The sequence below is a fragment of the Ovis aries genome, chromosome 2, assembly GCF_016772045.2.
Source record: "Ovis aries strain OAR_USU_Benz2616 breed Rambouillet chromosome 2, ARS-UI_Ramb_v3.0, whole genome shotgun sequence".
Lineage (NCBI taxonomy): Eukaryota > Metazoa > Chordata > Mammalia > Artiodactyla > Bovidae > Ovis > Ovis aries.
In genome coordinates, this window is record NC_056055.1 from 249,020,759 (window position 1) to 249,044,611 (window position 23,853).

Below are 23,853 nucleotides of genomic sequence, written 5' to 3' on the forward strand. Positions count from 1 at the left end.
TGGACTTTGGAAATGGCAATGACCCTTCCACTCATTCCCTAGCTCTGTTTTTCTTTATAGTCCTTGGTGCTATTTGGCATACTGGACATTTCGTTTGCTGTCTGGCATCTCACTAAGCTCTGGAAGAGCCTGTATTTCCCTGTATCCCTAGTACCTCTTATAGAACAGATGCTCAAACGTATTTGTGAAAGTCTTTTGGACAGCTGTGTGAGAGCCCACAGTCTATATAACTCAAATGCCTCATAGACAGAACTAGAAGGCGCCCCAACCCGTGGTGACACGTGACGACGTTGATTTGATTTGGGGGATGGGAACGTGGAAAGTGTCTTTCCTGTATCTCTATTATTTTAACATAGTGTTGGCAGTTTTAAAAGACCTCTTCAAAAACAGTGAGATGGTGGAGAGGAATGAGGCTTCAGAAATTATTCGTGAGCACAAAGCAGGAATCGGAAACGAATCAGGGGGAAGGGGGCAGAGCCCTAACCTAAGTCTGGCCCTCCCTGGGGCTCTGCAGCCCTCTGCCTGGTGGCTGGGGGATGGACCGGATGACTCCCGCTCTAGGAGGCGTCAGACCTGGTCTCTGAGTCACATCAGAGCTGCCACCAGGAGGCAGCATCGCCCCCAGATATTTTAAAATGCGCCGCGCAGAGCATGGAGAACCCGGGGCAGGAGGGCAGGAGGGCCTTTGCTGAGCCCCTACAGCACGTCTGCCCGGGGCTCCTCACACTCGGCATCTTACTTCACCCCCGGGACGACCCTGTGAGGTGTGTACAAGCAACAGGTCCAGGTCCTGCTCTGACCTCAGCCCCACACACCCTCTGTTCACTCTGCTCCCGGCTGGCCTCCTTGCTGGTCCTCTGCCGTCTCCAGCACATCCCCGCCTCAGGGCCTTTGCGCTCGCTGTTTGCACTCCCTTCACATTCTCCTCCCAAACTGCCACGTCTTTAGCCTCTCACTTCCTCCAGGGAAATGTCAGCCTCTCACCGATGCTTCTTCTCTCTAGCCTGCTGTATTTGCTTTGCTCATTTATTATGGTGGCTTGTTGTCTGTCTGTCTCTGCTAGAATGTATGCAGGTCGTCCGTTTTGTTCGCTGCTAAGGTCGGAAGCCAGGACAGGAACGTAGGACAGCGGCCTGGAGTTAAACTTTGATTTGGGGCCCACACGGGAGTCTGGTTTCTGACTCTTTGGCTCACTTGCTGTGTGATCCTAAATGGTAGAGGTCCCTCTCTGAGCCTCAGGGCCCCGTCTGTCCACCAAGAGCTTTGCTCCTGGTTTTCAACACGATGGCCAATGGGCTGGGGCCCAAATGTGCTGGAGACCCTGCCTCTTCCTATCTGGGGTCCTTGCTCGGGGCCTGGGAGTTTCTAGAACATTTTTTAAATCCCCAGCACTGGGCCTCAGGCCTGGCATCTAAGAAGTCTCAATCCATATTCACTGAATTGACAGATGCGTGCATGAATGAGTGTGCTCACTTCTCTTACCTAAACCCCAACTTTCTCATCTGTGAAAGAGGGATCACAGTCCTCCCAGCCTCATAAGGCTGTTGTAAGAATTAGCGGGTGTGATCTGGGTAAAGAGCTGTGTTCATGGCGTGTAGGTGATCCACTGAGTTCCAACCTGCTTCGTGGCAGACCCGCTGTTAGGGGTCCAGCTAAGTAATATCTAAGCATTTAGAAGGTGCTTAACCTGAGTCCTTTTATCCGCAGGAACAGCTATTACACAGCTTCAGTTCAGTTCAGTCGCTCAGTCATGTCTGACTCTTTGCGACCCCATGAACCGCAGCATGCCAGGTCTCCCTGTCCATCACCAACTCCTGGAGTTTACCCAGACTCATAGGACAGGGGTTTTTTTTATAAGCCCATTTCACTGATGAGGAAACTGAGGAATGAAGCACAGAATAATTTGCTCATTTAATAATGTGCCTGATTTGTCCCCAGTTCCTTCACCAGTGCCTGGCACATAGTTGCTGTTAGGTCGCTCAGTCATGTCTGGCTCTCTGCAGCCCCCTAGACTGTAGCCCACCAGGCTCCTCTGTCCCTGGGATTTCCCAGGCAAGAATGCTGGGTTGGGTTGCCATTTCCTCCTCCAGTGAATCTTCCCCACCCAGGGAGCGAATGCGTCTCCTGCATTGCAGGCAGAATCTTTACCACTGAGCCCCTGGGAAGCCCTGCACATACTAGGCATATAATAAATATTTTTAAATGAAGTAATCAAGCGCCTACGAGGTGCCAGGCCCTGTGGAAGGCACCGGTCAGGTGATGCACCCCAAATCGTATGGCCAGTGAGTGGCAGAGCCAGGACTCAAACCCAGACGCGCCGATGTGCAGAGCCTGTGCGCCTTCCCCTGGGAGCCCTCTGGGAAGCTCAGAACGGCTGCCCAGACTGGCAGGGCCTTCTGTGCCCAGGGCTGTGGGCGGGATCCGGCCCCAGGGCGGTGCTGGGCTTGAGTCACCAGCAAGATGAATGGGCTCCTCCAGTCCTGGCCAACCTCAGCCCGGGGCATCCAGCCTGGGCACCCAGCTTCACACCTGGGTTGGCACCAGGAAGCCTCACCTGACCCAGAACGCTGAGGCTGCCCAGGTCACCATTTGAGGCTGGGTGACCTTTGCTCAGCATCTGAGGCTGCTCCAGGCCCAAGGCCAGACAGCCAGGGCTTGGAGAGGCAAGCTGGGGTACACCTGGGCTCCAGGCCAACCCCACACACAGGGAAAGGCGGCCCCTGGGGCCTGTGGTGGGCTCAGTCTTTAGGCAGGAAGCAGGGGCTTACACTGGGATCCCTGGGCTACACACCCCATTCTTCAACTGCCAGCAGCCTGGGTGGGGATCCTGGGGACCCTCCCAAGAGGGTTTAGCAGACACTGTCATCTGTCTGGAGCCCTAAACCCTAAACCCCTGTTTCCTGCTCGATGACAGCTGCCCAGGGTGGGGCCCATCGATCACCTCTGTCACCCAGGTGTCCTGACAACAGCCACGTGGTGATGCCTGCACCCTTTCCAGCTGTTGCCAGGACAACACTTATTTTATCTCCTCCCCAGAGAAGTCGAAGGATCCATTCCTACTTCCGTGCCGGATTATATATCACCTCCTCGCTCTTCTGATATTTCCAAAGCAGCCAGAAATTTGCTTTTTATATGAAGGTTCCTGATATATATATATATATTAATGTTGGCGACTGGACTTCCCACTGGCTCAGTGGTAAAGAACCCGCCTGCCAGTGCAGGAGACTGGGGTTCAATCCCTGGGTCAGGAAGATCGCCTGGAGAAGGAAATGGTGACCCACTCCAGTGTTCTTGCCTGCAGAATCCTACAGACAGAGGATCCTGGCGGACTACAGTCCACAGGGTCACAAAGAGCTGGACACCGCTGAGCAGCTAAGCAGCAGCAGCAACGTTGGGGCCAATTATGCCCATGAAATTCTAGGCAGCTCAGAAGGCTGTGGCCACTAGTGTGTTCTTTCCAGAGATTCTGTGAGCTTTTCAATCTAAGAGTCCAGTCCTCTGAGTCCTTGATTCTAGGAGTGCGTGCGGCAAGTTAGGACCACTTCTCAGACTGGAGAGCTGAGTCTGTGTCTGTGGAGGGGGGCGGGGGGCAGATGTCGCCTTGCATGCCCCGGGGCCCTCCCCGCCCCCCGGCTTCTCACCTGGGGAGGCAGCTGCCGATGAGGATCCGGCCCAGGGGGTACTCCTTGCCCTCCACCACGACTGGCGGGCTGACGTCCAGGTTGCCGAAGGAGTCAAGGCCAGAGGCACCGGCGACCTGGATTTCCCGGGTTACGTATCCAAAGTCGGGACCCTAGGGGAGAACCGGGAAAATCCACACCCCCCGCCCCCCGAAGGAGGGGTCAGTTAGAACAGGAAGAGGCCGCTCTTGGGGTGGGGGCCGAGTGGTGCTCCTGCGGGAATCTACTCCCTAAAACAACCTCTGCTGGATTTTCACAAGGTCTCCCTAACCCTGAGCATTGTGCTATTGAAACCTCGCCCCCGCCAAAAAAAAATAGATTCAGGCACGTGCGCAGCTGAGCCGCTTCGCTGCTCGCCTGAAGCGAGCACAGCACTGGTCACCGACTACCCTCCAATAGAAAGAAAAAGTTAAGAAAGTAATTCCACTTGGTAAGCAATACCCAAGCCAATAACAGAACTGTAAGTAGAAAAATCTCAAATGCTTGGAAATGAGACAACTCGTGGGTCAAAGAAGAAATCAAAGGGGAGGTTACACCGTGTTTTGAAGTGAGAGGTAATAAGCAGGCAGCACGTTAAAACCTGTGGGCATGCCAGTGAGCAGCATCTCTTGGGAATGACACAGCTCTAAACACATTAGGAACAGAAAGGGTTGGAAAATCTCCGTTTCCGTTTCCAGCTAGGAAGAGAACGGCAAGTTAAACCTAAAGGAAGCAGAAGAAAGGAAACAATCAAGACAGACCAGAAAGGCAGTCACTCAGTCACGACCGACTCTGTGCGACCCCATGGACTGTAGCCCGCCAGGCTCCTCTGTCCATGGGATTCTGCAGGCAAGAATCGTGGAGTGGGTTGCCATGCCCTCCTCCAGGGGACCTTCCCGACCCAGGGATGGAGCCTGCACCTCCTGTATCGCAGGCAGAGTTTTTACCGTCTGAGCTCCCAGGGTAGAGCAGAGATCAGTGGAAAATACGATGGACGGGTCAAGCCCAGGGCGTGGGGTCAGGCCCTTCGTTGATGCAGACTCAGCCTGCAGGGCTCACGGTCACCTCCCCAGGGACTCGCCTCTGACCCCTCTAGGGTGGAGTAACGCCCCTGTTCTGTGTGACCAGAAGCTCCTGGAAATCCCTAGTGGAGCATTGTCCTGGCGGTGGGGGAGGGCGCTGGTAAACAGGTGGAGACAGGTGCTCTGGGGCAGCGACCCCCTCAGAAGGCGGCTTAGCCTAGCGGTCAAGAGCAGGGGCCGTGAGGCGGCCCCTCTGGTTCTACATCTTGGTGCCGCTGCTACCTAGCTGTGTGGCCTCGAGTAGGTTGCTTAACCTCTCTGAGCCTCCGTAAGGAGGCAATAATAATAGTACTGGTTCGCAGGAGTCCATGTGGATTAAATGAGCAGCTGTGAGAAGCTGCGGGGAGGGCCTGGGGCTCAGGGCGTGGTTGCTGGAGCGGCCTTGCTGCCCTCCTGTGCCCGGCAGGCGGTGTGGGGCCTGGCACGTAGTATGTACTCAGAACACCGTTACCAAGGAGAGGCCCCGGCGCACGAGCAAGAGCTGTGAGGGTCACTAAGGATGCGTGCCCTCCAGAGGGCAGTTTGCTCTCCCCGGAGCTGACTCATCTGTTCACAGCCCCTGGGGGAGACCAGCGCCCCTCCCAGAAAAGGGGTGATTTCCATTTCATCCACATACTGCTCCCCAGCCTCCCCCTAACTCCGCCTCGCCAGAGCCCTGCTCCTGCGTCCCTTCGCAGCCCCTGAAGCACTAGGGCCAGGCAAGACGGAGCAGCTGCCCTCTGTCGCCTACCAGTATCCTCTTATAAGGGAGATCCTTCAGGCCTCTGTTTCGGGGGGAGTCGAAGACCACGGGGAAGGCTTTGTGTGGGGCCTCAGTGTAGCCAAACTCCATCTCATCCTGGGAGGGCGAGAGAAAAAGGCCTCCGTGACCGCCTCGGTCTCACATTGAGAAGGGGCTGGCACCCCAGGCCCGGGGCGGGCAGGGCAGCAGCCCCTCCCCAAGGCCTCAGGCGGGCAGGAGGCCCCTCAGGGACCCAGCAGGGGAGGGCTCTGGGCCCTGGGGGGAAGCAGGGGACACGGAGGCGGTGGGAGGAGGGCACTCCCAGGCCGCGCCCACCCGAGTCCTGGCGCCTGGCCCAGCTTCTCTAGGGAGACTGAAGCCGGGTGAGAGTCGCAGAGGCCACTGCCCGGAGCCGGGCTGGGGGACGGGGCTCGGGCTGCCCCCCGCGCCCGGGCTGCTCCTCGCCCACCTGGATCCAGCGGTCATTTCGGTTCTCAACCCGAGGGCAGACCATCAGCTTGCAGCTGGCCTTCAGCGCCAGATCGGACATGTCACTCAGAAACTTAGCGTTCGAGCCGTGAGAGTCTAGGACACTGCAAATCACAGGAGAGGGCGGGAGGTGGGGCTGCTGGCCGCAGCCTGGGGGGTTGCGGAGCGGCCTGGGTGCCGTCCGTGCTGGGACGAGGCAGATCACAGGAGAGGGCAGGGAGGTGGGGCTGCTGGCGGCAGCCTTCGCGGGGGGACAGAGGGGCCTGCCCCGGGCTGACCCCGGCTTCAGACGCAGTCCCCGCGCTGGAGAGGCTCGTGGGCGAGAGACAGAGACAGACCCCGCCTCCAGATCCCGTCAGGCGGGAGTGACGGGCAACGGCAGGCCCGGGGCTCTGGGCCCTGCTGAGGGGACCGGGGACCGAGTCTCATGGCCACGGGGACAGTGAGGGGGAGGTGCCCATTCCCTCCCTTCTCTCACAACTGGCCTCAACAAAGGCGAGTGAACAAAGGGGGAGAAAGGGCCCCTCCTCTCTGGACACCTGAGCCGGGCCACCAGGCAGACCCGTCTGACCTCAGCCTTCCTTCTGACTTAAGCTCCAAGTTGTCTGCGGCCCTTTCTGGTGGTCTGACCTCCTCTGCAAGGCCCTGGAGTAGCCATGCCAATCCAGGCTGCCCTGCCCATCCAGGGGCTTGATGAGGATTCTGAGAGATGGCAGAAGGACCAGGGACCCAGGTATGCCTGGGGCTCACAGACAGTCCTGGAAGCTGAGTTCTCACGTGCTCTGCAGGCCCAGGGGCACAGCCCTGTCAGAGGAAGGCTGGGACTCCTGCCATCCCCAGGAACCTGAACAGGGCCTGGCCCCTCTGCCTGGGATAAACCCAGGATGTTCCGGGACTGCTCCAGGCAGGGCGCAGTAAGGATGGGGAGCTGGGGCTGGGGCCTTTGCCACTCAGAGCCAGCGGGCTGATGGCCCAGCCAGCTCACTGCTGTCCCATACCCAGGTGTGCCCGTGGGGGCCCCTCGGTGAGCCCGGCCGGCGAGCGTGCAGGACCAAGCCCAGTACCGCGCTCTGCTCCCGTCTCTGGGAGTCCAGAGGCGATGGGAGAGCTGCAGGAGGGAGAGGCCTCACCTGCACACATACACCTCCAGGGGGGGCTGGGTGTTGGGGGTCATGATCCAGGGGGCCACGCGGAAGGCCACGGTGTCTGTGAAGAGGGGCACCTCGGGCAGAGTCTGGGGGGAGAATGGGGACTCAGTGGGCCCTGCAGGGAGCTCCATCGGGCCTCGGGAGCCCCGGCCCCTAGCCTCCCAGCCCTGGAGCCTCCGTGGGCCCTGAAGCTCCCCGACCCCGTCTCCGCTCCCAGCACCGCACCTACCTTGGTGTCTACCAGGCTGACGCTGAGGGAGACCAGCCCCAGGAAGTTAGCGTCGGGAAAGCTGAGCCCCTCCACATAGAGCTGGATCCTCCGCTCCCCAGGCTGACGGGCCACTTCGTACGACGGGTGCTGGGGTCCCAGCACCTGCTCATAGTCCAGGAGGGAATTCCCGCCTAGAGAGACCCGAGTCAGCACGGGCGCAAGGCTGGCGCAGGGCCATGTGGTAGCCGGGGGGCACCCACTATCACCGTAACTCTGGCTGCCCAGCGCTGACGCAGGGGTGTGGGGGCACGGGGCAGGAGACCCGAAGCCAGGAACGCAGGGGCAGAGCCAGTCTGCATCAGAGAGACTCGGGCTCCTCTCCAGCAGTGTCGAGTGCTAGCTGAGTGACTTCAGCTCAACGACTCAACCTCTCTGCACCTCAGTTCCTCATCTGTAAAATGGGCTAATGTTACGTTTCCCACGAGGTCGGGGCAAGCTTTACATCGGACAAGGAAATAAAAGCAGCTGGCCCCGAAGGTGGAAACAACCCAAATGTCCGTCAGCGGATGAATGGATAAACAGAACGCCCACGTGCCGGCGTGTCCTTCATCCGTGAGAAGGAACGTAGCAGCGGTGCGTGCTACAGCGCGGATGACCTTGAGGACACTGCGCTACGTGACAGGAGCTCGACACAAAGGGCAAATACCGCGGGGCTCCATTTGCAGGAGCAGGTCCGTAGGCTCAGAAAGCAGATTAGCGGTGGCCTAGGGCTGGGGATTGGGTGGCGCTAGTGGTGAAGATCCCACCTGTCAAAGCAGGAGGCGTGAGAGGCACGGTTCAGTCCCTGGGCCGGGAAGGTGCCCTGGAGGAGGGCACGGCAACCCCCTCCGGTATTCTGGCCTGGGGAATCCCACGGACAGAGGAGCCTGGAAGCTACAGTCCACGGGGCCACAAAGACTCGGACGTAGCTCAGGGCTGGGATCGGGGGATGGGACTGTCGTTGTTTGGTCGCTCAGGCGTGTCCGACTCTTGTGATTCCACAGACTGAAGCCCATCAGGCTCCTCTGTCCATGGGATTCTCCAGGCCAGAATACTGGAGGGGGTAGCCTTTCCCTTCTCCAGGGCATCTTCCCAACCCAGGGTCAAGCCCAGGTCTCCTGCACTGCAGGCGGATTCTTTACCGTCTGAGCCCCCAGGGAATGTCACTAAATTCTTTACTTGAAAATGGTTACTTCTATGTTCTGTGAATGCCATCTCAATTTTTTAAACAAAGCTCCTGGCGCTTAGCAGTTCTGGCCCGCCTCCTTTCCCCGCCTCTCAGGGTCGTCTGGGAAGCGGTACCCTAGCATGTTTTTACAGCAGGAAGGCTTGTCAGCTCACCTACGGAGACGGAGCTTATGTTCCGCAATCACAGTGAGTATTTCCAAGCCAGACCACCCCCCCAACTTTCCAACGCGGGTGCAGAGAAGCAGCATTCTGGCTCCTGCTGGAATTTAGCTGTAACAAGTTCTGAGTCAGTGTGAACAGAGAGAGAAGAGGAAGAAGGAAGAGGCAGGAAGGGCTCTTGCTATTTATAAAGATGAGTAAGGTCACCTCAGGGTTAAGGATTGGTTTTGTTTGGTTCTAAGCCACAGAGTTTGATTAATAAACTCTCCGGCAGAATAACTGGATTCCAAAGGCAGGGCTGGGCCTTGGCTTTGCTGGTCCCTGCCGCCACCTAGCCTGGACAGCACTTGTCAGGCCTTGAGAGCTCAATCTGTGCTGACTCAGCAGAGGAGGGATGGGGTCGGCGGGAGGGCCAGGGCCGTGGAAAGAAAAGGGGCTTCGGTGCCCAGGAGACTGACTTGGAATGCCTGCTCTACTCCCAGCTGGTTGTGTGAACTTAGGGAAGTGAATTCACATCTCTGAGCCTCAGTTTTCCCGTCTATAAAATGGGTCTAGCTTGAGACCCTCTTCCTTGGGCCAGTGGCTGCTTTTAAGTGGTAGTGAGAGTTACAAAATGATGATGGAAGAAGGGAGAAATGAGGATAAGAGAAGAAAGAAACAATTCAGGAAGCAGAGGCTGGAGCAGGGAGGGCAGAGGCCCCTCCAGGCCACTCACCCCGGGCACAGAAGACCCGCATTCTTTTGGAATCAGAAAGCGGCACGTTCAAGACCAGCTTGTAGCTGTCAAAGAGCGCATCAGGGGCGTCGCAGGTCAGCACCACTGGGGACATGTCCTGCAGGTCTGGAGAGCGTGGTCCCCATGAGACAGCCCCACGCCGCCCCGCGCGTCATCCCGGGCAGCCCGTCCCGTCTGTTGCTCACCATCCTGCGAGGCCAGCTGGGTGTTGGTAAGGTCCGTCCCCGTGGACCTGAGGCTGTCCCGGTCGCAGTTCACCAGCAGGATGGCCCCATAGCCCTCAGGGCCCCAACGCCAGCTTTCCTGTGCAAATCGAGAGGCCTTAGGGCCAGTGGGCCCCAGCAGTCTCTGGGAAGGGGTTCTGGACATGGCTGGAGCTGTCTGCCTTGTTAGCTTGGAGACTTGTATTCCAGGTTTACTTGAAGATTTAAAGAGGGAAAATAGATTTGGGGACTGGAGCTCCAGCTCTCCAGACCCAGAGTCGCGCCATGCTTGTGCAGTGAGCAACCTGCACACCCTTCCAGGGCGGTCCTGCCCCATCTTGTCCGCAAAGTCTTGCGTGTGATCCAGGCTTCCTCCCTGGGGTCCTTCCTCACAAGTTCTACTGTCTCTCCTCCCAGGATAGCCTTCAGACACTTCCTGTGGGAAAATGCCTGGAGCCCACCCCACCCTCCCTCTCTCTTCGGAATCTAGCCAGGGCAGCCTCCTCTACCGGGAGCCTTCATTCAGCCACTTGACCACCTTTTATGAAGCACCTATCGTGCTTAGGGGTCCAAATGCAGCCCAGGAAGTAGAAAAGGCCTCAAGCAAAAGATCCTGGGGGTAAGGTGTCACTAGAGAGACCCAGAGAGGGTAAGCTGTTTTCCAGGAGTCACACAGCACGCTGATCACACAGGGTCAGGCCCGCTCATGCTGACTGGGAGTCCTCAGATGGCTTCCCCACACTGCTGGATACACAGAGCCCGGGAATCCATCGCCCTTCTGGAAGCAGAGCTGCCCCGCCCTAGGACCACCCCCAGGTCGGCCTGTCGACCCTGCCATCTTGGGATCGCTAGAGGCGGCCCACCTTGTGGCCTGGGCTCCTTTCCACCTTGCCCGTGCGGCCAGTGTCGGCATCGAGGGAGATGTCTGAAAAGAGATGGGGAGAGGTTAGCTGGGCGCCCCGGTCCCCCGTCCCACCATAGCGTCCAGGTCGGGGCAAGCTTTGACCCTGCCCCAAGCGCAGGAGAGCTGGGCAGCCCTGTTCTGGGGACCACACCCAACGCCTGTGAGGCCCGCCCCTGCGGCTCTGGGTTTCGAGGGACCCGAGCTTGGGCTCCTGACTTCCTCACTCGTCTGCATGCCCCGAATCGCTAGCCCTTGCGGGCCCTGACTCTGGAGGCCAGCACGAGGCCTGAGCTTCCAGCTGCTGGCTCCGCAGTTAGGGCCGCTGCGCGGGATCTGGCTGAACGCAGCGTGCATCTCCCCACGTTTAGTGACGAGCCTTGAGGCTCCGGGATTCTGGATGGAGGAGGCCTGCTGTGGTCTGGCTGGAGACCCATGGGCCGTGCAGTTTCTAGGTGTCTGTGGCTGTAAGCACGGCTGGGCTCCAGGGCTGGGGGTCTGGAGCAGATGCATGGCCTCTGAAGAAGCCGAGCTCCTCGGTGGACGAGGAAGATGGCCATGGGCCTCCCTAAGCCCCTCAAGCAGCCAGTGTGGCGGGGAAGGGGCAGGGACGCGTGCTGGGCTACACGCGGTACTTACCGGCGCCCGTGAGGTAGAGCACACTGTGGCCCAGGGCCCGGCCCACCGGCTGCCCGAAATAGGAGATCTTCACCTGTGAGGACATGGTCAGCCCTGCAGGGATGGCTGAGGCGGGGGGCGGAGGGGGCACCCCAAGAGCCCTGCGTAGATGAGGGGGTGGGGGCCCCGGCTGCTCCCTGCTGGTGAAGGCCCAGGGCCCATGGGCTCTGCGCCCAGATCCAGAGCCACTTTCTCCAGCTGGAGAGAGCGGATGCCTCCCCGGCTCCCAGGGCTGGGCCAAGGGGCCAGGAGGGCCAGACAGAGTCGGGGTGAGTCCCCAGGGGGCAGCCGGACCCTTAGGAATCCATGGGGAGGCCAGGGTGAAAGACTGAGGGACGGGGCAGTCGTCACCAATGACTCAGGCAAGGTAATCAGTCTCCCCAAGCCTCTGTTTCTTCATCAGTAAAATGGGAACAACGACCCTTCCCACCCCACGATCGCAGCCCACGCTCACAGAGCTTTTCCCACAGCCCACAGGCCATGCAAAGGGCTCGACCTGGGCCTCTCAGAGAGCCCCCAGGCTGGGCCCAGTAGTCGGGGCTCAGAGTGGGAGTCTGAGCTCCAGGACCCCTGCTCTCACCAGCTGCACGGCCCTCACTTTCCCCATGTCACTGGAGAAAAAGCTGAATCGGTGAGTCTGGGGTCACTGTGTGTGTGGCAGGCGCCTGGGGGCGAGTGAGAAGGCGTCGTGTTGTCTGTGAGAGAGGTTTCCCGCTTCCTTAGTGGGAGACACGCGCGCATCCAGGTATGCGCCTATGTCCGATGCACGCGTACGTGTGTGCGTGTGTGTGTGCGCGCACGTTGCTGAGGGCGCCTGTCTGCATGGGAGCGGGCGGGGCCTGTTCGGGGTCGGTGTGGAGCTGGGATCCAAGGGGGTGTCTGTGAGCTTGAGGGGGCGAGCAGGCAGGCTGTGACTTTATGGGAGTACTCACTCCCGCGTGTGTGGATGCTGGCGTGCCGGGTGGCTTTACAGGCTCAGGAGTCTGTGAGTTTGTGTCGGGATGTGCCGTGGGTGCGGATTTGGGCATCGTAGGCTCGTGGGGCTGGCTGACTAGCGGTGTGTGAGTGGGGCGTGCGTTGTCGGGGGCTCTGACCTTCTGCGGGGAAGGGACCTCTTACCTTGAGGTCATTTAAAGCCTTACTGGCTGCGTCCACGGATATGACCACGTCCACGCTGGCATCCAGGGGCCAATGGGCCCTGCCTGTGGGCTCCGTCACCCGCGCTGGGTCATAGACCATGAAGATCTTCACCCCGGAGCTCCCAGACACCCCAAAGTTCTCAGCACCCTCGGGCACATCACTGACAGAAAGGAGAGAGGGGAGCGTCGTGGGCGCAGAAGAGACCAGCAAGGTGGGGGGCTGCCAGGCGATGCAGACAGCATCCCCACGGCTGGGGTGGGGCGTGGGGTTGCCCCTGGACAGGAGGCCAACCCGGTTAGGCCCCAGGGCCCCACCCCAGCTCTCTGCTGATGCCCACGTGACCCACCCTGAGCTCATCACCCCTGGGCTCGGTCTCCCCATCTGCAACACGAAGGGCTTGCGGCAGAGCAAGGCTGCGAAGCTTTGTTTCAGGGGCAGAGTTGTTTCCCTGGACCTTGAATGGAACCCTGGGCAGAAGGCAGACAGAAGGGGCCTGGGGGTGATGACGGACCATAGTGTTTAACCGTTCCGCTCCCATAGCGGCCCCTGAAACTCCAGAGAGCAGAGATGGAACCCCTCTGGACAACCCCAACCCCACCCCTCTCCCGAAACTTCTAGCTCCGATGCTTCCAAACTCTCCAACCCAACTGGAAACCCACCTCTCAAGTCCTCTGCTGCCGTCCCTGACCCCCTAGAGTGTTAGACAGCTTCCTTGGCCAGCCTGCAGGTGCTCCAGGCTGTTCCCCAACAAACAGAGCACTCTTCCTACGCTCAGAAGCGCTGGTCCCAGCCACACGCAGCATCATCCCAGACGGCACACGAGGCACCCCCGGTCAGCCCTCTCCCGCCTGCAGCCCCTCCCCACTCCCGGGGCCTGCTCTTCCCCACTCACTCTGCTCAGGCCTCACTGACCTTCCCGATGTCCCCTGAAGCTGCCGGGCTGTCCTGCCGCAGGGCCTTCGCACTGGCTGTTCCCTCCGTAGAAAATGCTTTTCCGGCAGATCCCACAAGGCCCCTCCCTCACCCTCTTCAAGGCTCCAATGTCGCCTTCTCCGTGAGGCCACCCTCCCCCCGAACACTCAGCCTTTCCCCGTCTCCCCTCCCACTCTCCTTGCCTCTGTCATTCGGTTCTGACTCTTTCTTAAAAGATATTTATATTCATTTATTTGGTTGTGGTATGTGGGATCTTAGACCTGGGCTCCCTGTATTGGGAGCGCAGGGTCTTAGCCGCTGGACCGCCAGGCAAGTCCCTCTGTTCTGATTCTTAATCACACCGTTAGTCACTCAGGCGTGTCCGACTCTTTTGTGACCCCGTGGACTGTAGCCCGCCAGGCTCCTCTGTCCGTGGGATTCTCCAGGCAAGAACACTGGAGTGGGTTGCTGTTCTCTTCTCCAGGGCATCTTCCTGACCCAGGGATCGAACCCAGGTCTCCTGCGTTGCAGGCGGGGTCTTTGCCATCTGAGCCCCCAGGGAAGCCCCAGTCAGACTGTTGCCTGCCGCTCATCTCTCCTGCTAGGAGCTCAGGTCCCTGAGGGCACGGGGTCTTCTCTATTTTGCGCGTTGCTGCAGCCCAGAGTCTATGACAGTGTTTGGCATGTAGTCCTTCTCACAAACCCTTATTAAACGAATGAATGGATTCAGTCTCCCCTACTCCGCCAGGGCATTCAGGCCCATCTCTACCCAGCAGAACCGCACTTGACTGACGCCGGGGCCTAGCGCAAACTTCTCCTGTTCCCCTGACGCCCCGCAGCCACCTGGTAGCCCGGAACTCGGGGCTCCAGAAAGGGAGGGTCGTGGAGCTCCTGGTGTGCCAGCCCCCAGGCGGGGCCTGCCCTCATTGGGGCCTGCACGCTGCTTCTCACACCACAGCTGCTCCCAGCCACAGCGGAGAGGGGCCGGTCTTCTGGACCAAAGACCCAGAGGGGTGCTCTGCAAACTCGGGCTGCAGAGTACCTGAAGCCAGGCCGGCTGGCCTCCAAGGGCGCATCTGTCCTTCCTCGCTCCCTGAGTGACCCTGAGCTGTGCACCCCCCGCTGCCGGCCCTGGGGGAGGCCCCAGGTTTCCGTGAGGCCCTTGGCTGTGTAGAGTGCACGCTAGAGGGGAGCTGGACAAGGGAACTACATGTCAAGCTTCTCCACTGCCGTCCCCCAGGACAGAGCCATCAGCCTCAAGGCCACCACCCAAGGTCAAGGCCGCGTGCAGATGTCCACCCGGCTGCCAGAGGGGTCCTTCGATATAGCTCCTGTCTCCATCTTTCCCAGACCCCTGAGAACCCAGCCAATATAAACCCCCCTGGAGAAAACAGACAGGCCTCCCTAATCCCCAGCGTGCCCTGGGCCCGGCGACAGTGGCAGCGGCGATCACGGTCCCGATAATCCCTACTCCCACACAGGATCTGGTGCTTTGACGTACACCACAGCCCCACAAGGCGGTTATTATTCTCCTTGTTCTAAAGGTGAAGCTGGAGCGAGGGGCTGCCCCGGCGGTCCAGTGGTTCAGAGCCTGCCGGCCGACGCAGGCGCCACGGGCTTGATTCCCGGCCCGGAAGGGTCCCCGTGTGCCGCTTCAAAGCCACGAAGCCCGTGCTCTGCGCCAAGAGGGCAGCCCCGCTCGCTGCAACTGGAGGAAGCCCGGGGACAGTAGCAAAGGCCCAGAACAGTCAACAATAAAAATAAACAGTTTTTAAAATCTCTAAAGATAAGGCTTTATCTCGCTGAGTCTCGCTCCACCGAGACCGCTGACTCTAGAGAATGCCTCACCTGTGACTGGAGCCTACAGCGGCTGCAGCGCTGTCCTGATTCCGCGCATGGAGTTGCGCCTGACCGGCTCATTCTTTCCCAGATACATAAGCTGGCCTAAATCCACAGTCACAAACGCATGTGGTGTGAAGGCTGAAAGGTCTTCGCATCTGCGCTTGAGAGGAAGAAGAAACCGAGGCGATGGGGACGCTGCCCTCCACCAGAAAGCCCCGGACGAGGACCTCCTCACAGCTCTCCGTCAATCTCAGCCCAGTAGCTACAGACACCAAATTCAATCTGCGTTATTCATCTTGTCTTCGTCAGTAAAACAATAAACGGAGTCCTGATTTGTAGACTTTGCCAATTTCCCTGGTGTAAACACTCCCACTAAGGTCAGTTTCAAGTTATCATCGCAACATCATTGAACCCAGAGTTGCAAAGAGGTGCAAAAGAGGCCCCTACATGCCACTCTCCTACACAGACAGAGGGGGTGCTGGCGGAACGTGGGTGATGGCGGGAGGCAGGAAAATACCTGGAAACCGATGCGTGTTAAGTACTTTTTATCTTTTTTTCTTCAGTTCAGTTCAGTCCAGGCGCTCAGTCGTGTCCGACTCTTTGCGACCCCATGAATCACAGCACGCCAGGCCTCCCTGTCCATCACCATCTCCCGGAGTTCACTCAGACTCACGTCCATCGAGTCCGTGATGCCATCCAGCCATCTCATCCTCGGTCGTCCCCTTCTCCTCCTGCCCCCAATCCCTCCCAGCATCAAAGTCTTTTCCAATGAGTCAACTCTTCGCATAAGGTGGCCACAGTACTGGAGTTTCAGCTCTAGCATCATTCCTTCCAAAGAAATCCCAGGGCTGATCTCCTTCAGAATGGACTGGTTGGATCTCCTTGCAGTCCAAGGGACTCTCAAGAGTCTTCTCCAACACCACAGCTCAAAAAGCATCAATTCTTCAGCGCTCAGCCTTCTTCACAGTCCAACTCTCACATCCATACGTGACCACAGGAAAACCATAGCCTTGCCTAGACGGACCTTAGTCGGCAAAGTAATGTCTCTGCTTTTGAATATACTATCTAGATAGCTCATAACTTTTCTTCCAAGGAGTAAGCGTCTTTTAATTTCATGGCTGCAGTCACCATCTGCAGTGATTTTGGAGCCCACAAAAATAAAGTCTGACACTGGTTCCACTGTTTCCCCATCTATTTGCCATGAAGTGATGGGACCGGATGCCATGATCTTCGTTTTCTGAATGCTGAGCTTTAAGCCAACTTTTTCACTCTCCTCTTTCACTTTCATCAAGAGGCTTTTTTTGCTCCTCTTCACTTTCTGCCATAAGGGTGGTGTCATCTGCATATCTGAGGTTATTGATATTTCTCCTGGCAATCTTGATTCCAGCTTGTGTTTCTTCCAGTCCAGTGTTTCTCATGATGTACTCTGCATAGAAGTTAAATAAGCAGGGTGACAATACGCAGCCTTGACGTACTCCTTTTCCTATTTGGAACCAGTCTGTTCCATGTCCAGTTCTAACTGTTGCTTCCTGACCTGCATACAGATTTCTCAAGAGGCAGGTCAGGTGGTCTGGTATTCCTATCTCTTTCAGAATTTTCCACAGTTTATTGTGATCCACACAGTCAAAAGCTTTGGCATAGTCAATAAAGCAGAAATAGATGTTTTTCTGGAACTCTCTTGCTTTTCCATGATCCAGTGGATGTTGGCAATTTGATCTCTGGTTCCTCTGCCTTTCCTAAAACCAGCTTGAACATCAGGAAGTTCACGGTTCACGTATTGCTGAAGCCTGGCTTGGAGAATTTTGAGCATTACTTTACTAGCGTGTGAGATGAGTGCAATTGTGCGGTAGTTTGAGCATTCTTTGGCATTGCCTTTCTTTGGGATTGGAATGAAAACTGACCTTTTCCAGTCCTGTGGCCACTGCTGAGTTTTCCAAATTTGCTGGCATATTGAGTGCAGCACTTTGACAGCATCATCTTTCAGGATTTGAAACAGCTCAACTGGATTCCATCACCTCCACTAGCTTTGTTCATAGTGATGCTTTCTAAGGCCCACTTGACTTCACATTCCAGGATGTCTGGCTCTAGGTGAGTGATCACACCATCGTGATTATCCAGGTTGTAAAGATCATTTTTGTACAGTTCTTCCGTGTATTCTTGCCACCTCTTCTTAATATCTTCTGCCTCTGGTAGGTCCATACCATTTCTGTCCTTTATCGAGCCCATCTTTGCATGAAATGTTCCCTTGGTATCTCTAACTTTCTTGAAGAGATCTCTAGTCTTTCCCATTCTGTTCTTTTCTTCTATTTCTTTGCATTGATCGCTGAAGAAGGCTTTCTTATCTCTTCTTGCTATTCTTTGGAACTCTGCATTCAGATGCTTATATCTTTCCTTTTCTCCTTGGCTTTTCGCCTCTCTCCTTTTCACAGCTGTTTGTAAGGCCTCCCCAGATAGCCATTTTGCTTTTTTTGCATTTCTTTTCCAAGGGGATGGTCTTGATCCCTGTCTCCTGTACAATGTCACGAACCTCTGTCCATAGTTCATCAGGCAGTCTGTCTATCAGATCTAAGCCCTTATATCTATGTCCCACTTCCACTGCATAATCATAAGGGGTTTGATTTAGGTCATTTATTTTTTGATTGATTTTTTTCTTTAATTTGGCTACATCTCACAGCGTGCAGGATCTTAGTTCCCTGAGCAGGTGTCAGACCTCCCCCCTGTACGGGGAGCACAGAGCTTTCACCACTGAAGCACCAGGGAAATCGCCGCCATTGCCTTTCCGGGTTTTTCATCTTTGGTTCTGCTAGGTCTTCACCTGGCGCTCAGGGTTCTCGTGGTGGGTCCTCTTGTTATTACTGTTAAATAAGCTGCATTTAAAACAATGGTGGGGGGCTTCCCAGGTGGCTCAGTGATAAAGAACCAACCTGCCAATGCGGGAGATGCAAAAGACAAGGGTTCGATCCCTGGGTCAGGAAGCTCCCCTGGAGGAGGGCATGGCAACCCACTCCAGTATCCTTGCCTGGAGAATCCCATGGACAGAGGAGCCTGGTGGGCTACTGTCCATGGGGCTGCAAAGAGTCGGACACAACTGAGCAACTGAACAGGCAAGCAATATACAGTTTAATTTTAAGTAATGGCTGTGTTTGACAACAGGCTTGTAAACTTCCTTAAAAAAAAAAAAAAGACAATCAGGTCCCCTTGGGGACGCATCCTGCTACGCTGCTAAGCTTGCGCTGCCGCAGCTCTCCTAGCCTTCCCTGGAGGGACTCCGCCTTTTACCAGGGTGGCTGTGCGCTTCCTAGTTGTGCCGGGCACTGGTCCTCACTGTCTTTGCTGTGCTGGGCCTTTGTTGCTGGCGGGCTTTTCCCTGGTTGCTGCGAGCGCGCGCTGCCCTCTGACTGCGGTTGGGCGTCTCTCATTGCAGTAGCGTCTCTTGCTGGGGAGCACGGGCAATGCTCCGCCTGCCTTCGCGCTTGGGTTCTCCGCATTTGGAATGTTCGGCCGGGAGCATCCCCGGGGGCTCAGTGCCTCGTCTCTTTCCCAGAGGTGCCCTGCCTGCCCTGTTTAAGGGTGGCACCACGGCCTCACATCCCCTAACCGCATGACCAGCTGCATCTCCTTTCAGCCCGCGGCGCTTGTCACCTGACACGCCACGTCTACTTCACACATTTCCCTGCTGTCTCTCTGCCATTTCTCCCCCTAGAATGCAGGGAACTTTCCCGTTCCACTTTCACTAAAACTGTGGTCATCTCAGCACCCAGTGTGGGGCCTGGCTGTGGGCAAGAAGTACAGGAAGCCCTTGTTTTATGGACAAGGACAAGACAGCCCGGGAACGTGGAACGGTAACCAAGCAGAGCCTATGGACCTCCTGGAGCAGACTTCCCCGCGCTCCTCCACATCCTCCATCTGCCTCTTGCTCGTAATAGAACCTTAGCCTCCGAGGCTTTCCTTGAGTTCCAAAGAATAGACTTAACCAGGAAATCGAGAAAATGCAGAAATGAAGGAAGACAGCCAAACAAGACCAATAACGACTTAGCCATCCAAACATTCGAGGACCTCTGCTCCTCCTCATAGACACAGACAGGGTTCTGAGCCACACCCTGGAGCGGATTTGCAGACACTGAACCCCCCACCAGCTGGAAGAAGTTAATTGTATGCTGCCCACAAGCACGTAGACCCAGAAGGCTGATGAGGCTGACTCACGAGAATGTCCACGGTCACACACCCTACAGCCCTTTCCCTCACTCTGCCTTTAAACACCTTTCAGTGAAACAGAGCACACCCTCTCACCTCATGCAGAAACTCAAGATGGAGTAAAGGCTTAGACAGAAGACACGACACCATGAAAGTCCCGGATGAGATCATAGGCGAAACATTCTCTGATATAAATTGTACCAACGTTTTCTTAGGTCAGTCTCCCAACCAAGACAATAGTAATAAAAACAAAAATGAACAAGCGGGACCTAATCAAACTTTTAAGCTTTTGCACAGTGAAGGAACCCATAACCAAAACCGAAAAGACAGCCTACAGAACGGGAGGAAATATTTGCAAATGATGCAACCAGCAAGGGCTTAATTTCCAAAATATACAAGCAGTTCATAAAACTCAGCAATGAAAAAAGCAAGCAACCCAATTGAAACAGAAGACCTAAGATAGACATTTCTCCAAAGAAGCAATGCAGATGGCCAACAGGCACCTGGAAAGATGCTGGACATAGCTGATTACTAGCGAAATGCAAATCAAAACTGCAATGAAGTATCACCTCACACCAGTCAGAAGGGTCATCATCCAAAAAAGCCACAAACAATAAATGCTGGAGAGAGTGTGGTGAAAAGGGAACCCTCTTGCAAACTGTTGGTGTGGATGTAAATCGAAACAGTCACTTGGAGAACAGTATGGAGGCCCCTTAAAAAAATGAAGAATGAACTGTCACATGACCCAGCAATCCCACTGCTGGGCGTATACCCTGAGAAAGCCGTGGCTCAAACAGACACGTGCACCCCGAGGTTCTCCGAAGCACTGTTCACACTAGCCAGAGCGTGGGAGCACCCTGGATGTTCGTCGACAGAGGAATGGACCCAGGCGTGGTGCGGATGCACCGTGGAATACTATTCAGCCCTAAAAAACGGAGTCAGGTCACTTTGGTGATGCGGATGGACCTAGAGCCTGTCATACAAAGTGAAGTGAGTCAGAAAGAGAAAAACAATGATATATACTAACCAGTCAACATGGAATCTAGGGGAAAAGGTGCAGAGGAACCTATTTGCAGGGCAGGAATACAGAGGCTGGCTTAGAGAACGGATACAGGGGAGGACGGGGAAGGCGGGGCACTGAGGGGGCAGCATTTGCATACAGAAACTGCTGTCCGTAAAGCAGACGGCCAGTGAGGCGTGAAGCATCACTGAGAACAAAGCTAGGGAGGCGCTGGAATTCCGGCTGAGCTATTCAAACCCTAAAAGATGACGTTTTCGGGTGCTGAGCTCAATGTGCCAGAAAATTTGGAAAACTCAGCAGTGGCCACAGGACGGGAAAAAGTCAGTTTTTATTCCAGTCCCAAAGACAGGCAATGCCAAAGGATGTTCGAACTAGACTTCATTTCACATGCTAGCAAGGAAATGCTCAAAATCCTTCAAGCTAGGCTTCAGTGGTACCTGAGTTGAAGGTGTACAAGCCAGGTTTAGAAAAGGTAGAGGAACCAGAGATCAAATTGCCAACATTCGTTGGATCATAAAGAAAGCAAGGAAATTCCAGAAAAATACCTACTTCTGCTTCATCGTCTATGCTAAAGCCTTTGACTGTGTGGATCACAACAAACTGTGGAAAATTCTTCCATTGATGGGGATACTAGACCACCTTGCCTGCCTCCTGAGAAACCTGGATGCAGGTCAAGAAGCAACAGAACTAGGCATGGAACAATGGGCTGATTATAAATTGGAAAGGAGTACGACTAGGCTGTATATTGTCGCCTTGTTTATTTAAGTTCTATGCAGAGCACACCAGGCAAAACGCCAGGCTAGGTGAATCACAGCTGGAGTCAAGACTGCCAGGAGAAATATCAACAGCCTCAGATATTCAGATGATACCACCCTAACGGCAGAAAGTGAAGAGGAGCTAAAAAGCCTCTTGATGGGGGTGAAAGAGGAGAGTGAAAAAGCAGGCTTAAAACTCGACATTCAAAAACGAAGATCATGGTATCTGGTCCCATCGCTTCACGGCAAATAGATGGGGGAAAAATGGAAACAGTGGCAGATTTTATTTTCTTGAGCCCCAAAATTACTGTGGATGGTGACTGCAGCCAGGATATTGAAAGATGCTTGCTCCTTGGAAGAAAAGCTATGACCAACGTAGGCAGTGTATCAAAAAGCAGAGACATCACTTTGCCAACAAAGGTCTGTATAGTCAAATCTATGATTTTTCCAATGGTCATGTTCAGATGTGAGATTTGGACCATAAAGAATACTGAGTGCTGAAGAACTGATCCTTTGAACTGTCTTGCTGAAGACTATTGAGAGTCCCTTGGACTACAAAGAGATCAAACCAATTAGTCCTATTGGAAATCAACCCTGAATATTCATTGGAAGGACTGATGCTGAAGCTGAAGCTCCAATGCTTTAGCCACCTGGTTCAAAGAGCCGACTCTTTGGAAAAGACCCTGATGCTGGGAAATATTGAAGGCAGAAGGAGAAGGGGACGACAGAGGATGAGATGGTTGGATGGCATCACTGATCCATGGACATGAATTTGCGCAAACTCCAGGAGATGGTGAAGGACAGGGAGGCCTGGTGTGCTGCAGTCCATGGGGTTGCGAAGAGTCAGACACGACTGAGCAACAGAGCAAGCAAGTGAGAAACTATTCCAGAGCGCAGGGAGCTCAGCGTGCGCTCTGTGATGACCTAGGGGGGTGGAGGGAGGCTCTGGAGGGCGGGTATGTGTACACACACAGCTGCTTCACCTTGATGTACAGCGGAAGCCAGCTTAACATTGCAAAGCAAGTATATGCCAAAATGAACAAATAAATAAGTCTACAAGCAAAAACTAAAAATAAAATTACCATATGATCCCACATTTGCACTCCTCGGCACACGTCTAGACAAAACTGTAATTCAGAAACACGCGTGCATCCCTGCACTCACAGCAGCACTGTTCACTGTGGCCGAGACGCGAGAACAGCATGAGTACCCACCAACAGGTGAGCGGATAAAGAAGACAAGGTACATGTACACAGCAGAATACTACTCAGCCATGAAAGAGGAGCTTCCCAGGGGGCACAGTGGCAAAGAGCAGTCCCGCCAGTGCAAGACACGTGGGAGACCCGGGTTCCATCCCTGGGTCGGGACGGTCCCCTGGAGGAGGGCACGGAAGCCCGCTCCGGTGTTCCTGCCTGGGGAGTCCCATGGACAGAGGAGCCTGGCGGGCTGCAGTCCGTAGGGTCTCAAAGAGTCGGACACGACTGACCAACTGAGCGCACACAGCCTGAAAGGGAATGAAGCGATGCCTTCTGCAGCAGTGCGGAGAGACGAGAGATTATCACACAGGTGAAGCAAGGCAGGAAGGGAGAGAGGTACTGCATGGTATCACTTACACGTGGACTCTAAATTACGGCACAGATGAGCCTGCCTGTGGAGCAGAAACAGTCACAGGCAGAACAGGCTGGTGGCTGCCTGCGGGGAGGGGTCGGGGGAGGGCTCGAGCGGGAGGCTGGGTTAGCAGATAAAACAGACAGCAAGGTCTCACTGGATAGCGCAGGGAGCCACCTCCAGAATCCTATGATAAGGACGCCCCTGGGGGTCCAGAGATTAAGAAACCGCCTTGCAGTGCAGGGGACTTGGGTTTGAGCCCTCATCAGGGAACTAAGATCCCACAGGCAGAGCGCCACAGCTGGAGAGTCCAGGTGCCTCAAGGGAAGATCCTGCATGAAGCAATGCTGCTGAGACGCGAGGCAGCCAAATAATTAACCAGTTTAAAAAATACTCCACGATAAACCATAATGGGAAAGACTATGGAAAGGACGTGTCTTCGTGCATTACTGAATCACTCCGCTGCACAGCAGAAACTAGCACCTTGTAATGGATCAGCCAGACTTCATCCAAAAAACACTAGGAGACACACCCAGCACCCGTCTCCATTACCCTGTCTTTAAAAACCTTTCCCTCCGCACTACCCAGGACTTCAGGTCTTCCAAGCAGCAGCTTCCTGGACCCCTCGCTGTGCCTGCAGTTGACTCTGCGCTTTCCTGCACCACAGCCCCGCGTCAGTAGGCTGGCTTTCCTGTGCGCTGGGGAGCGGGCCCAAGTGTGGCTCGGGGGACAGAACGGCTTTCCCTGGGCCACCCAGCTGGCAGGTTGGTTGAGCATGAGTTTGAATTCAATCGATCCAGCCCCAGGGCCCCTGCTCATACACCCTAAGAGCAAGTCAGCAGGAGCCCAGTGTGTCTAGCTGACTGCAGAAGGGTTTCCAGCTCCGCGGAGAGCCTGTCACTGCTGACGCAGCCCTTTCAAGGGAAGCAGGGCTCCTTGGAGCCAATCCCCAGCTTTGGGCACAGGTTGCCATTTCCAAGTCACAGCCCTGGGCACACAACCCTTTATTTGGAATCTTGGTAGGACATAATAATAATAATGATGTAAGAAGGGGTAGGAAGGGATAAATTGGAAGACTGGGATATAAACACTACTATATATAACATGGGCTCTCCTGGAGGCTCAGAATCCATCCACCAATGCAGGAAACTCAAATTCAGTCCCTGG

General features: G+C 55.6%; 1 protein-coding gene across 1 annotated transcript in view; it reads right to left on the minus strand.

Annotated features, from left to right (window-relative positions):
* PADI1 (peptidyl arginine deiminase 1) overlaps window positions 1–23,853 on the minus strand; it is a 44,761-nt gene that overhangs the window by 10,423 nt on the left and 10,485 nt on the right. Inside the window, exons 2-11 of the mRNA XM_027965664.2 lie at window positions 12,334–12,514; window positions 11,176–11,248; window positions 10,499–10,560; window positions 9,618–9,735; window positions 9,412–9,537; window positions 7,329–7,501; window positions 7,082–7,185; window positions 5,932–6,055; window positions 5,472–5,579; window positions 3,642–3,793 (exon numbers count right to left, since the gene is read on the minus strand). Coding sequence (XP_027821465.2) covers window positions 3,642–3,793; window positions 5,472–5,579; window positions 5,932–6,055; window positions 7,082–7,185; window positions 7,329–7,501; window positions 9,412–9,537; window positions 9,618–9,735; window positions 10,499–10,560; window positions 11,176–11,248; window positions 12,334–12,514 — 1,221 coding nt within the window. The remainder of the gene's footprint in view (window positions 1–3,641; window positions 3,794–5,471; window positions 5,580–5,931; window positions 6,056–7,081; window positions 7,186–7,328; window positions 7,502–9,411; window positions 9,538–9,617; window positions 9,736–10,498; window positions 10,561–11,175; window positions 11,249–12,333; window positions 12,515–23,853) is intronic.